This window comes from Mauremys mutica, chromosome 4, assembly GCF_020497125.1.
Source record: "Mauremys mutica isolate MM-2020 ecotype Southern chromosome 4, ASM2049712v1, whole genome shotgun sequence".
In the NCBI taxonomy this organism is placed as follows: domain Eukaryota; kingdom Metazoa; phylum Chordata; order Testudines; family Geoemydidae; genus Mauremys; species Mauremys mutica.
Genome location: NC_059075.1, coordinates 43,263,296 through 43,278,297, shown reverse-complemented (window position 1 = coordinate 43,278,297; position 15,002 = coordinate 43,263,296). Strand labels below are relative to the sequence as shown.

General features: G+C 49.2%; 1 protein-coding gene across 2 annotated transcripts in view; it reads right to left on the bottom strand.

The window, feature by feature from the left end:
• The window catches only part of SYNDIG1L (synapse differentiation inducing 1 like), a 71,207-nt gene extending 57,567 nt beyond the window's left edge, over positions 1-13,640 (bottom strand). Inside the window, exons 1-2 of one of the 2 annotated variants that reach the window (XM_045012639.1) lie at positions 13,368-13,640; positions 13,048-13,114 (exon numbers count right to left, since the gene is read on the bottom strand). Coding sequence is in view for 1 of the 2 variants with exons in the window: in XM_045012637.1 (XP_044868572.1) it covers positions 13,368-13,370 (3 nt within the window). In the remaining variant the exon portion in view is untranslated. The remainder of the gene's footprint in view (positions 1-13,047; positions 13,115-13,367) is intronic. The other variant, XM_045012637.1, reaches the window with a different exon arrangement.
• Between the last annotated feature and the right edge of the window lie 1,362 nt (positions 13,641-15,002).

Here is a 15,002-nt window from a genome sequence, read left to right as displayed (position 1 = left end):
AGAGGATGCAGTGCAGGCTGCTGGCCAGTCACCACTGGAGTGGTGTCAGACCAGATGAGCACAGTGGTCCCTTCTGGCATTGGAATCTATGAAATCTGAGAGCAAATGCCTTCCATGTGATACAGGAGGCAAGTTCTTCAAAGCTTTTCCCTCTTCAGACCAGCATCACCTCAGTCTAGCCTGGGCTCACCCTTAGCCAGCCACTCTTACCCAGGTGCTGGATTCCGGCAGGCACAGAGAGTGCTATTTGCGATGGATGTAAAGGAGAGGTGGAGCTGGGTGTTGTCTTCATCATGCTGGCTCTTCAGCCCATGTTGTCTGACCGGCTCCCCCAATGGCTACATTTAGATATTGAGTAATACGAGGGAGATTGGATTGAGCCTTGTGTAGCTCTGCAGATGAGGGCTTTGAAGGCAGAGGGCAGTTGTCCATGACCACCCTCTAGGCTGGAGCTGAGAAGGACCTGAGCCACTTTAGGGCATTGCCTTTCACCCCTGCAGCTTCTTGGAGGTGGGGCAGGAGTATTTAGTGATCACTGGTATCAAATGATGCCAAGGTGTCCAGCAGGATGAATGTGGTGCGTTTATCTGTTCTAGAGTCAGGAGGAGATCATCTACCAGAGCAACACCATGCCCTGGCCTGAAGTCCAACTGTGAGGGATCCAGGATACTAGTACCTGGCAGATGGCATTGGAGCTTTTTTCTGGAGATCTCCCATTAGGCTGCTTACAAAAGATGGTTAAAGACCACTTGGGAGTTTGCAAGCTCTCTCCCATCATCCTCACCTGACCTGAGTGCCTCTAGCCGACATGCTCCAATCTAGGCAACGTACCTCAGTCTGCAGCTGTCCTAAGAGCCCTGGCACTAGCACAGCAGGCTTCATAGAGGGCTCTAACATCCTGCAGCCGCACATATTTCTCTTAAAAGGATATTACCATTAGCTAACAGCTCTGCTACCCCAGAAGCTACTGTGATGCAGTGAGCAAACCTCCTTGATTCACCAGCTCAGTCCTCTCTCTGCCCCGCCTTTCCCAGCAATGCCCCACTGCCATTTCCCCCTCCCCACCCATGGTCTCCACCACATCCCCACACTTGTACTCCATAGGAGTTCAGTCAGCAATCCTGCAAGCGATGGCACACACTCTCCCTATGCATGTTCCCCACATTCACTGTCCCTCCCCCAGAAATGTCTCAAGGAGCACAGCAACCACCAGGAGCAGCTCTACTAGCTGTGCTCCTCAGAGGGCTGTAGCCGCCCACTCCACTCCTGCTGCAACTGCTCCACCCTCAGATACAAGCTCTCCTCTCCCCTAGCTGGGACATCTGTAGGGGAATGGCAAGAGGGGGCTCAGATATCAGGGAGAGCCAGGCCAGCTCCTCAGACAGCTGGAACTACTGCACACCTCCGTCTATCCTAGGTTCTTCAATGGGTCTCACTACTGTGGTATCTGAGTGCCTTGCAATCCTTCTGTATCCTCACCCCTGTGGTGAGGAAGGAAGTGCAATTATCCCATTTACAGAGGGGGCCTGGAGATGCAGAGACCTACTGAGGGACACACATACAGTCTGTCGCAGAACAGGGAATTGAACTGTGGTCACCACATTCCCAGTTTAGTGCCCTAACCACTTCCAGCTCCTCCAGGGGAGTGAAGCAACCAGCTCTTCTCTCTCTGCAGCAGGCTGAGTGGGGATGGGAGCTGTGCCTCAGCTCCCAGCTCCCCCATCCTCCTGGCCCCTCCCTGCCCCAGTTAAGTTGGGAGGGAGGATCTAATAGCCTGTTGCAGGATGAGCAGAGCTGGGAGCTGCACGCCCATGGTCTAAGGAGCCAAGATAACTTCAAATTCAAGCTACAATCTCTCCTACCAGGGGTCAGGGAGAGAAGGGCCTATATATCCCTAGAGCTACCTATGGAGCTAAGGTGGCTCAGGGAAGCCCCAACCCCCTTTCTCCAGCCCTGTGCTGGTTCCTGATTGGGAAAGGAGTTCTGGACTCTTCTTTTTCCTCCCATTCACCCCTCTGTGGCAGGTCCTGTGGAGAAGGAGAGCTTTCAGCACCCCGCCCCCCCCATTGCCTCCTGACTGGGTGAAGGGGCTAAGGGTTTCCTTTTCACCCTCCCTAATTTCTTCTGCTCCTGGAAGGGGAGCTGCTAATTCTGCTCCCCTGTGGTGTTGCTTTTTGTCACTGAGCATGGGGAAGAGGCTCTGAGACTCCTCCCCACTGTAGGACCAGCAGCTGCTAGAGGGAGATTAGGATAAACCCAGCAGAGTGGGGTGAAGGCCCCCACCTTCCCCCACTTAGTGCTCTGCTCTGTCACAGTTGTTGGTTCCCATGGAGCCCTGGCCGCTTAGAAGCTGGCCCCTTAGTATCATTGACAAGTGGAGTTTCTGGCAGTCCCTGTTGCCTAAGGGATCCCTGAACATCCCCCACTGTGAGCTTTCTGATGAGCCCTTACAAGAAGGACATTCTGGTTTGGGAAGAAAGTCCTTGCATGTTAATCTCAGATAAGGATTTGGGCCCCATCTCCTCCTGCTCAGGCACCCGGCCAGGTGCCTGCTCTCCTCCGTGCTCGCCTTGAAGCCACTCACTGTCACATTCTCCCTGGGGCCCAAACATTCTGTTATGCTGTCTTGTGCTGGCCTCATCTCCTGTTCCTTTCTCTGTTGGCTCATGGCTGCAGCAGGAGCAGGGCCAGGTCTGCTGGCTGCATTGCTGAGCCGAGGACCACAACATCCTATTTCACTCTTCAGTTCTTGCCCAACACATTCCAGGAGGGCTGGAGGGACCCAGAGCACTGAACGGTCACATGTATCTCCCTCCTCTGCTTGCATTCATGCCCCCATTCATGCTCTGTGTGGCACAGAGAGGGGCTGTAACAACATAACAGAGAGCCACTGTCAGAGCCCCAAAGGGAACCCAGAAGTCCTGGCTGAGATCTGTGCTTTAACTGCAGAACCATCCTTCCTCCACAGGACTTGCCTTCAACCTTGTGCTTCACAGTGCACTAGTGGTGTGTAATGCATACACCTGGGTGTGACTTATTGCTGTGTTGCCAGAAAGCTTACAACAGAGATCCTTTCCACAAGAGAGGAGCCGCCTAGAAGTACACTGAAACCCGTACTGGAACAATCACCTGTCCTGTGAAGAAACCCACTCCACAAAAATATCCCCCAGGGTTTTTAGTTACCTGTCTTCAGATACAGCGCCTTCTGTCAGCAACCAGCCAGCTGGCCATGAAACCGACTGCTTGCAGCAGTGATGCTGTCAATGGGGATAAACAAGCTGCAGATTTGTTGAAAGCAGAAAATGACTCAGAGGGTGAAACCATGAAAACCAAATGGAAAAATATGCAGGTGACTCTTGCGAAGGGTCATTCCAAGTTGTGATGGGAGCGCCACAGCTACCACAGATGCACATGCTGGGATCAAGTAACAAAATTCAAGACACTTGTCTAAAAAGTTCATAGAATTGGCTCAAATGTGAAACCAAACCCCAAATATTAGACTCCAACACCCTGATAGGAACTAAACAAGTGCTGTCCGGCATTGCTGTTTGTAGTGCACTTTAATTTCAGTGCTGGCATTTTAGCTTTTCCACCTGTATATGAAAACTGTATGAACCCGGGTGCTTTATTTATTAAGGTTTTATAAATGAATAATACTTATTTATATAAAAATATTTTAATATTTAGCCATGCTTCGGTTTCAGTTGATTTCTCCACCTACATCAGAAGGCCTGCACTGCCACTTCTGCTAAGCAAATGATTTTTGTCAGTCCCTTGAGTTTCTCTACATCTGTAAAAACTTAAATCTCGCTATGTTTGACTAATCTTGAATTCCCAGACATATGGTGTTGCCCTTCCATGCATCCCAACAACAGTTTCCACCACCACAACACAGATCCAAAATCTCATGACATTGGAAAGCTACCAACTAGCCCCAAGCCCCTTCTGTTCTCTGATATCATCTGCTTTTCCTTGCTATTCAGAAGTGCAGAGTTTCACTAGATTCCATTGTGTTACCTTTCAAGATCAATAATCCATCAATAATCCTGAATTGAGGTGGAACAGCAAGTGTCTGCCTGGTACAACTAGTTCAAAGAGAACAGCTCCCTCCTCTGAACTATGCCCCTCTCAGGTCCCATGTCTCTCTCTCTCTCCCCCCTCCCCTCCTTTTTTTCCCCCCCTTCGGTAGATTCCAAAAATCTATCACAATTCTCTCTTTTCCTCATATTCACTCTTGTTCTGTTAATCTGTGCCCTCATGTTTTCATTTACTCCTTTCTCTCCTGCTCTTCTGTCTCCAATGCCTCCCTTTCAATTCCTCACCCTCAATTTCTCTTTTGTTATCCCTTGTTTGTTTTCATTTGCAAACCATAATAAAGACAAAATACTGTACTTCCCAAGTGCTGGGTAAGAGGAGTTGCTTCCCCCACCACTTTTACCAACTATATTTCATCTTCCCACCTCTCCCTTTTACAGAGGCCAGGACTGCGTGTCAGGCATGCACTGGCAGGCTTAGCATCACACCAGCAAAAGCACAAGGTGGGTAAAGATTGCAAACAAAGGAGATAACTGAGCAGGGCCTATTCCCCCTCTAGCCCACTTTCAAGAGAATAAATGACAAAGATGAACCAGGTTAATACTTAGCTCTCATCCAGGGATCTCAAAGCACTTTACAACAGTGGGCTAGTCTCATTATCCCTACTTCATAGATGAGAAAACTGAGGCAGGTCAATACTCCTTTATATTTTTTCTATGGAGAGAAAAAATATTGAACACACATCCCAAGTCTAAGGTCAAATCATAAGGTCAAATATTGTTAAGGGGGACTATGAAAAACCACACGGAACTCCAATACTTAAATCACATGCCCCACAATAGGAATACTCCATTAACAGAACTGTTAGCTAGAGAACAGGGTCAACAACATCAAAGTCTCATCTAAGCCTGGAATTCTTCTGCCTCCAGACTATGATGTCAAAGAACAGGGAAATAATCTGACTCACATTAGATGTGCATGGGGAACGGAAATTGGGACCTCCGTCACAGTCCGCAGCATGCACGAGCAATGTCTGAGAAGACTTAGTGACGTGGAAGCAGACGGTGACATCAGCTCATCCACTAATACCAGTGCTGGAGAAGGGTCCGGCATGGTAAGTGTCTGTGACAAGGGGCCTCTCATCATTCACAAATTCCAGAACAGAAACTCTTGAACTTTCAGCTGATTCATTCAGTAGGTGCTGCTAAACGCTGATCAACACAATCCCTGGCATGAGAGACGATTTTCTGTTCCTGCTGCGGGTGAACACCACACTGATCCTGGCTTGGCAATAACCACACCAAGAGCCCATTTAGAGGCAGTTGCTTACTTACAAGCTAGTTCTGCACATCCTCATGTTTAATCACTACATTTACTGGTCTTTCCTTTTGATCTACCTGTGCCTGTTCTTTCAGCACCTGTGTCATTCTGGGTGAGCTCAGTAAATCAAAACAGATACCCAGCTGTCAACTGAGCATTAGCGGTGTTAGAGGCTCCTTTGCAGTGGCATGAGCGGTTTCAACAAGATAATGAGAAATTAGGCAAGCGTTTATGGACACATGCTCTTCCTTCTGAGAAACACAGTGCTTGCTTCATTGTTTGGACAAATCTTTCTGCTTAGCTGTTGCTAGCTGGTATGGTGCTCCTTTGATGTGATGAACACCATTCATCTTCATGCAAGTTTCAAACCTCATGCAATACAAACCAAAGTCCATTGTCACTTACTAGCTGCTCTGGCAGAACATGGCTGCTGAACATTTATGCCTCTCACAGGCAGTACAGATTCAGATTCAGTAGATGTAGAAAAAGTTTCCTGAGCTGGTCCATGAAGTCACGGCACTCTCTTCAGTCACCACCACCTAGAGACTCACTTCTACAACACCTACAAGAAATTAGCGTACAAAATAAATGGCTTTGATGCACCATTGCACTAGCTGCATTGAGTTACTGCATCGTTTTATTGTTGTCTCCCCATTCTCCCCCTCTAAGGCCTGGTCTACACTAAGGGGGGGGGGTTGTCGAACTAAGGTACGCAAGTTCAGCTACGCGAATAGCGTAGCTGAACTCGAACTACCTTAGTTCGAAGTACTCACCCATCCAGATGCCGCGGGATCAAAGTCCGTGGCTCCCCCGTCGACTCCGCCACTGCCGTTCGCGGTGGAAGAGTTCCGGAGTCGACGGGAGTGCATTCGGAGTTCGATATATCACGTCTAGATTAGAAACGATATATCGAACTCCGAGAAGTTGAATGCTAGCCGCCGACCCGGACGGTAAGTATAGACGTACCCTAAGTCTTTTCTACTGCTTACATACTTTACTTCATTGTATTATGTCTGAAATGAGACATAACAGGTCTTTGGGGCTGGGATTGCATCTTCTTATTCCTATCATAAAAGAACTAATAAGTACATAATAAAAGTCACTATCACACAGGACTCTAGCTGCTCTGAGTAAAACAATAGCTGCCAAAATCATGTGTACCTTCAAAGGACCAACAGAATGCACATGAAGACACTGCCATGGATTTTTGGGCTACCACCATGGATACAGGAGCAACAGTCCTGACATATTGCTCATAGCGTGACACAAGTTACCATCATTTTCCCCTTCATCAATGGTGTGATCCAACCCAGGCTGTTACAATTACTTTAGGACAGAGGTTCTCAAATTGAGGGGCCATGCCCCCCTTGGGGAGGAGGGGGCATGAGAAGCTTTAGGGAAACTTACTGTGCACATTCAGAGCTGGGCCGCCGGAGAGTGGTGGCTGCTGGCTGGGTGCCCAATGCTAAGTAGTAAGGGTGGCAACACTATACCAGGCCACTCTTACTTCTCTGCTGCTACTGGCAGCAGCGCTGCCTTCAGAGCTGGGCTCCCGGACAGAAGCCACCACTCTCCGGCGGCCCAGCTCTGAATGTGCGCAGTAAGTTCTTCCCTGCTCCCCTAAAGCTTCTCATGCCCCCTCCCCCAAATACATTCCTCCTTAAGAACTGGGCAGCTGGAGAGCAGAAGCTGCTGGCTGGGTGGGCGGGGGGGGGGGGAAGCCGTAAACTACTGCAGATCAAATAAGTTTCAGAACCACTACTCTAGGACAATATCTTCTGCATACAGCATTCGGCAGGGTGTGGTGTGAAGAACGCATGACAGCTCAGCCTAAAGGTAGTGAAATAAAAACGCAAAGATCCCATAACAGAGAGACAAGGTGGGTGAAGTAATACCCACCTTGTCTAATATCCTGGGACCAACACAGCTACAGCAACACCGCATAAGATCCCATTAGAGACACCCAGACTGAATTGAGGGTTCCAGCCATCTGGAATAACAGAGTGGGAGCTGGTCTGATTTTCTTAGTGTCTGCTCATATGGCCCAGGTCCAAAAATCAGAACAGCAGTGTCTGCTATGTCTGTATCTTCTCACCTTATCAGCTTTGTCCTGATCTTTCCTTGAGCTAAAAGACTGGAGAAAAGACCCATTTTTACTGAGCCAGATGATATGTACCCACAATAGTTCAGTAATCCCTGAAAAAGAATGTACCTAACTCACATTTCAAATACAGTGGCATCCACTGTGGCTTTGATGCCCATTGGTGTCAGCAACATAGACCAAATGCCCTCTGGAACAAAGTTGATGCCAACACAATATTTGTCACTGTCGTTGGCAGCTCCTGGGGGCTTTCCTTCCCTATGCCCACCATAGATCAGTACTGGTAAATTTCTGCCCCGCAAACTAAAAAGGGAGAGGCTATTGTTCTGCACATAGCACTGAATTTAGAGTAACTATGTATTTACCCCAGTTTTGTTACTGTGACATTTTGGGGTTTAACCCACACCAATAAGGGGCGGTGTCACTGCCTGCCTGGCCACTCTAGGTGCCTTCAGTGCTATGCAGCCATGAACAACAGCCCAGACTCCAACAGCCAGCCTACAAGTCACACCCTGAATTCCACTGCCCAGTTACTGTTTGCAGAGTGAATCCAACACCCCCAGTGCTGAATTTTCCCCAACATCATCTGCCAACATGACAATCTCCTGAGGTTCCCAGAGCTGAGAGTTACTGTGTTCCGCTCTCAGCCTCAGCAAGAGTTTTGCTACTGCAAATGAGAGAGAGCTCCCTGACACACCAGCTTGTCTGTCTTGTCAGCAAACTCTTCAGGACCCTGCTACTCCAAACCTGGCCTTGAAGGTAACAATCAGTGAACTCGTGCTCCCCAGAGACATCTCCCTGCAGCGTCCAGCCCTTTCCTGGAACACATACAGACATAATTAAGTTCGTTGCTCCAGTAAAGAGACAATATGCTGCAGCTCGTTATTTAACTGGGCTTTGACAAACAAACTCTTATTTTAATCACAGCCCTGAATTGGTTTACAGTAAAACAAGTTTATTTAACAAAAGGACACAGGATGAAGTGACACCAAGCACAAGGAACAAGGATAGAAAGGGTCACAACCAACAAAAGCACAAATACACTTCCAAGACTAAAATTCAACTTCAGCAAGTTACAATCCTTGCCTAAGCAGGTTTCTCACCTAAATTCAGTTCCCAGGGACTTCAACCCCCTTGCCTGAAGGATACAATGTTCTGTGGTTCCAAGGGCTCTGGCCCCTTGAATTCCCCAAGTGATGGATAACTATGGGGTTCTCTCCCCCTTGGTTTTATAGACTAGTAAATCTTTGAAGTGTATTCGTTGAAAAGTAAGCCCAGACCAGCTTCTCTCCTCTGCTGGGGTGCAGACGCCATGCTGTCTTTCCAAACTTCATTGACCCTCCTACAAGGGGCAGGAAGACTTCTGCTTGTTCTTCCCTTTCTGTTGACTTCCCATCCCCCTGCAGATTCATATGTAAATGGGGCTTCCATTGTTATGATTCCAAACTGCTTAATTTGACTTGCACTGGAAACAGGTAAATAGCTGCCTTCCCTCCTGTCTGGGAGAAATTCGGTTTCGCCGGGTGCTTGGTCGCAGACTTTAAAGGAGTGGTTCTCAACCAGGGGTATGTGTACCACTGTGGGTATACAGAGGTCTTCCAGGGGGTCCATCAACTCACCTAATTTTACAATGGGCTACATAAAAAGCACTAGTGAAATCTGTACAAGTTAAATTTCATACTATGACATGTTTATACTGCTCTATATACTATACACTGAAATGTAAGAATAATATTTATATTCCAATTGATTTATTTTATAATTATATGGTAAATATGAGAGTCAGCAGTTTTTTAGTAAGTGTGCTGTAACACTTTGGTATTTTTATGTCTGATCTTGTAAGCAAGTAGTTTTTACGTGAGGTGAAACTTGGGAGTATGCAAGACAAATCAGGCTCCTGAAAGCGGTACAGTAATCTGGAAAGGTTGAGAGCCACTGCTTTAAAGCATAACAACGAGTATCCATAATTCCTCATGTAGTGTTATCATTGTGAAATGTCTGTATTGTTAATCACCAGTGTGGCACAAGCATTTGTAAAAGACTTTGTATGCAATATTACTGTAATGTAAATGTATATCAAGCAGTCAGTTGATTCAATTGCTTATCATTTGAGAATCAGACCCCCTGTCTTTATAGTTAGAAGGCTATCTCCCCCAGTCGGTAGGTTGATGGCTTTATTTGCCTTGTCTGTAAATGTATCTTCTTTGGCTGCAGGGTGGTCGGACAAGCAAATACCCATTCATTTGTCTAAGGCAGGCTGTGTATATGTATTGCTTACCAAACACATTTTAAGAATCTAATTCTAGCACATATCCATAACTCTTTGTACACACATGCTGCAGGAATATTAATGATCAGTGAGTTATATTAATTTCCACCTTTTGAGTATATATAATGACAACAGTGAGTGCAGGGCTGGCTCCAGGCACCAGCTAAAGAAGCAGGTGCTTGGGGCGGCCAATACCGGGGGCAGCCCTCCGGCCGCTATTGGGGCGGCAGCTCCAGGTCTTCGGCAGCAAGTCCCTCACTCCCTCTGGGAGCGAAGGACCAGCCGCCGAATTGCCACTGAAGAGTGGAGCAGCGCGATTGCGCTGCCGTGGCTTTTTTTTTTGGCGCGCCACTTGGGGCGGCAGAAAACCTGGAGCAGGCCCTGAGTGAGTGAGGTGCAGCAAGTATGTCAGGCCTCAAAAGAGTTGCTGAAACACAGAGTAATGAACCACCAATGGGCCTCTGTGTCACAGGTGCCTTCTTCCTTTTTTAAAACCTCAAGCAGAATCAGAGATGATCATTCACCATGTGGCTATAACCAAACTCATTCTGCCTCTTCAGGAAAGACAGACCAGTCCCTCTGGTTGATCATACACCACTTTTCTTGCTGGAGCACTGGATTTATTATAGGCCATTTGACAAATCAAACCAAACAAAAACCATAAGCCCTATGACGGACCCTTATATATATGTGTCACAGACAACAATTATAATAAGGAACAAGAATAACTCAGCACACACAGCAGGAGCATGCTTTCCCCAGCTATCTGCTCTAGTGTCCTTATTCAGAGACACCTGGCTGGTCTCTGCACTCCCCCTTCAGCCCTGCTTGAGCAAGGTCAGTACATTACATAGTCCTAGTTGGCAAGATAACCAGGATATCTGCCAGAAAAACCCCATGGATCCTGGATGAACCACTGTAGTAGCTGTCATAGGTCTCACCCCCACTTGGAGCTGTTGGGTTCCAATGTGGGGACCTGCACTGGTTTCCCTCTAAACTAAAATCCTAGTTTAGATCTAGTAAAAGCTGCCACCACCCAATCAGGAAACGTGGATTGGGACACAATCCTTCCCCAAAATCCTAGGGGATCTCAAGAGCCCCAAATCCATGGAGTTCTTATACCCAGGCGAAATAAACCATTCCCCCCTGCTTCCTCCCCCCTCCCTTTTCCTAGGAGAGACACCGGGATTTAACTACAGAGGGATACCTCCCCCTCCCCTGAGAATCCACCCAAAGAAAGATTAACCAAGTCCTTAATAGAAAAGAATTTATTAAAGAACAAAAAGAAAAGTCACTGTCTCTGTAACCAAGATGGAACAATACAGGGTCTAAACTTATCAATCTCTGGAGAGAATTCCCACTCCCCCTTCCTCAGTAAAAGCAATATCAGCAACCAAGAATAAAGAATTTCCTTTAGCAAACACACAATTGCAAATATAGAAAGCAACTCAAAAGACTAATCCGCCTTTCTAATTAATACTCACTATTAAATAGTAGAAACTACTCCAGGAGAACTTGGAGACATGACTGACCTCTCTTAGATCCAAAGAGAGCTCTAACAAAGAACACAGACAAAGGCTTCCCTCCACAGAGATTTGAAATTATGTTGTCTCTGATTGGTCCTCTGGTCAGGTGTCCACAGGTACTGCTTGTTAACCCTTTACAAGTAGACAAAAACCTTAACCCTTAACTAACTGTTTATGACAGTAGCAGAGATGCTGAAGGCTGGGGACATGTTAAGGTGGGTCTTGTCAGTCCAGAAGGATTCCACTCTGGATGCTGAAGGGCCAATACACTCCATCACAGAGACAAGTAATGGCTTGACTAGATCCACTTTGATCTTTGGTCTGATGCCTGCCTGCCTGCCTCTCTCTCTGCTATAAAAACTCCAGGGCCCAGCAGGGACAGGGAGGGACTCAGGCCTCTCGGTTGGGGGGGGAGGGGCAGGGCCTTGGGCATAGGCATAGTTTGACTTCGGGGGTGTGTGTGTGTGTGCAAGGGCCAGCAGGGCTCAGGCCAGCTCCACACAGCAGGGGCCAGCGAGGTAGCACCACCTCCACCCCCTGACACACCTCAGCAGGCCATCCAGCCTGTCTGCATTGTTGGGGGATGCAACCAAAAATATAACTCAAAGGGGAGACTCCGTTCAAAAAGTTTGAAAACCACCCAGGGCGCAGGGAGAGGATAACTAGGGGCTGTGTGCAGGCAGGGGGATACCTCATGGTTCAGGGAGGGGGTAGCTAGGGGCTGTGTGCCGGGAGGGCTCTCTGTGGTGGGTGCTCCCCGAGGACTCTGCCAGCCCCAGAGCTGGGTCCCCCTGACAGGGCCGCTCTTACCAGCTGCATGAGCAATCAAAGGGAGTTGGGAGCTGAGGAGCTGCCGCAGCCCCAACCAATAGCAGCAGACGGGCGAATGCCAAGGCTGCCTGCTCCATGGCACCCCCAGCCAGAGGAGCAACTGCCCTGCACTGCCTGGCTCTGGCTTCTGACCTATGACCTGGCCAAAGGGCTGGGCCTGAGGGGGGTTGGAGCTGCCCCTGGACTGCCCCACTTTGGGTAAGGCACTGCAGTTTGGAGGTGCAACACCCTTGTGCCCCCCCCCACTCTGCCCATGGGCTCAGGGCTTCTGCCCACGGAGAGCACCGGGGCTCAGGGTTTCAGCCCCCCACTGCTCCCAGTTTCACCCAGGAGGTGCCCTGGTGAGGGGGGGGGGCACCAGGGATGCCCCACTCCTCCCATCTTCAGCAGGAGGTGGGAGTGCCAGGGCTACCGCCTTCTGTCCTGTGCCACTCCCAGTTTCAGACTGGGGGGAGGGGCACCAAGGCTGCTGGCTTCTGCCCCACACCGCTGCTGGCTTCAGATGGGGCAGGGGGCACCAGGGGTCCCTGGCTGCTCCTGGCTTCAGCTGGGGGGGGGGGGGCAGGGAGGCACCAGGGGTCCCAGCTTCAGCCCCATGCCACCCAGGCTTCTGCTCCGCATCACTGCCAGCTTCAGGCAGGGAGGGAGGGCGGGCACTGGGGCTCCTGGCTTCAGCGCTACCATTCCCAGCTTTGGGGGGAGGGGGGGAGAGAAGGAGGGAGGAGAAAGGCACCAGTACTTCCAGCACAATTGACCCAGCAGGGATGGATAGTCACCCTTCCCCAGAAAAAGTAGCCATCTAAGCATTTGTCCATGGACACCCACGTGTCCACTAATCACCCCATACCTATCTGCCGCACAGCTTTAGCAGAGGAAGGCAATGCCATTTGATAAGATATGTGACATCTGATGCAAGTGATACCATGCCTCCCGTATCCACTTCCCTTTAAAGCAGTTATCCTCACCCAGATCCTGAGACAGTGAGCACAGGTAAGGCCATTTCTTCATCTATCTTGCTCCTTCTTCCTAGCTCTGTGGCAGGGAACACAGGCACATTTTCTTGACATGCCTCATTGGCTGTTTCCCTGCCTCTCCACCCTCATGTTCAGGTACCCTGTGTTCCTACAGCCATTTCCTTCTGTTTGCAGGAGCACTGAGTGGGTCTCTTTTTTCAACCACTCTTTTGGCACACCAGAGCTTTACTTCAACATGTTGCTTCTGAATGACTCGTCTAGCCAGATGCATAACATTCGCAATGGCAGCTTGTAGCAAAGCAATGACTCACCATCACAGCACCTCCTGCTGGTCATCCTGGGAATTAGCTCTTTCAGCACTCAGAGCATCTCCGGCTGGCCAGTGTCTCACCTGCCTCAGGCCCCGTGTCCCTCCTGGACCCCAGTGCCCTTTACCTCAGGCTTCTGCCCTCACAGTACCTCCACACTCTGGGTCTCCCCTCTCTGGGGAACCCCCAACCCTCTATCCTCACCTTGCCTCAGTGGCTACTACCAGTCACCATCTAGCCCCTGTTCACTGGGACAGACTGCACTGTAATGGCCACTCATCATTGGCAAGGGGGTTTGGACCAGCTGCTTCTGCCTAACCCCAGGCTGCACCTCTGCAACCCCAGTACCTGGTTTGGCCTTTAACAAGGCCTGCAGCCTGGGGGTTAACCAGGCTAGAGCTCCCCAGCTTTTCTTGCCTTTCCCCACCACTACTCTGCTCCCAGGGAGTCAGGTCCTTCTCTCTCTACAGCTAGAGAAAGAGAGTCTATAGCTTCTGGCCTCCACCTCTCTTATCAGGGCCAGCTGGGCCCTGATTGAGCTGGCCACACCTGTGGTCAGCTATTCAGTCAGCTTTCCCCAGCTGTTCTCACTCCTCTTATTTCAGGAGCAGGGTAACCACCCCACAACACAGCTGCTATGTCTTCTTCTTAGAGAGTCTAAGTTCTTTGTTTCCTCCTTTCTTTCTCAGTCAAAAGGTTTCATACCTCACTCCCTAGTCTCAGAAGCCCATAAATGCGATGATCAATCTGCTAGGCTGCTCTCAGCAGTGGGATTAGAGACGTCACAAACCACCGGTTTTCTGCTGACCGTTTCTCCCAGTTTGCCTGTAAATCCACAACAGCAAGGTCCTGATTTCATCTCTCCTTGCCGCTCAACCTTAGACAACAGCTTGGGATTTATTATGCTAGGGCTTGTGCTCCAAAGCGTGAGGATGTTACTGTTATCAGCAGCTGACAGGCCATCAAGAAAACATTGCTGTCAAGCTGACAAACCAGCAGTAAACAGTTCTCCAAACTCCTGTTAGCCTGTAAGCAGCAGGAGGAATGCAGTTCAAGTCAGGCAGAAACTGCGGGACTCTCCTTCCCTCCTCAGGGACAGTGCCCCTGCCCCAGCTATGTTACACTGGTGCTTTGAGGAAGATACACTTTTAATATTCATTATTAATTATTATTATTTTAATTTATTTCTACAGGTTGAAGGAAGCCCTGCCCCTAAAGAGCTTACAGTCTAATGACAGATGTGAAGCCACAAGGGTAACGAGCAGTAAAGATGGGGTGTGGAACTGGATTCTTGTTCAAGATGAAACAGGCACCCTGGGGACATCTGATTGGCTCAAGTAGCCTCTTAGGTTAGACCTACACTGCAGCTGGGAGTGACTGTCCCAGCCTGGTATAGACTTGAACTAGCAAGGGCTTGAGCTAGCATGCTAAAAGGAGCAGTGTGGATGTTACTGCCCAGGCTAGAGCTTGGGCTCTCAAGCCCACCTGACCCTGAGGCTGCAGCCCAAGCTGCAACAGCCACACTGCTATTACTAGTGTGCTAGCTGGAGCCCTGCTAGCATGAAGAGGCTCCTGCCCTTAGAAACACAGGAGGAGAGCAATGGTCTTTTCACATCAGAGCAGTACTCCATCTAGCCC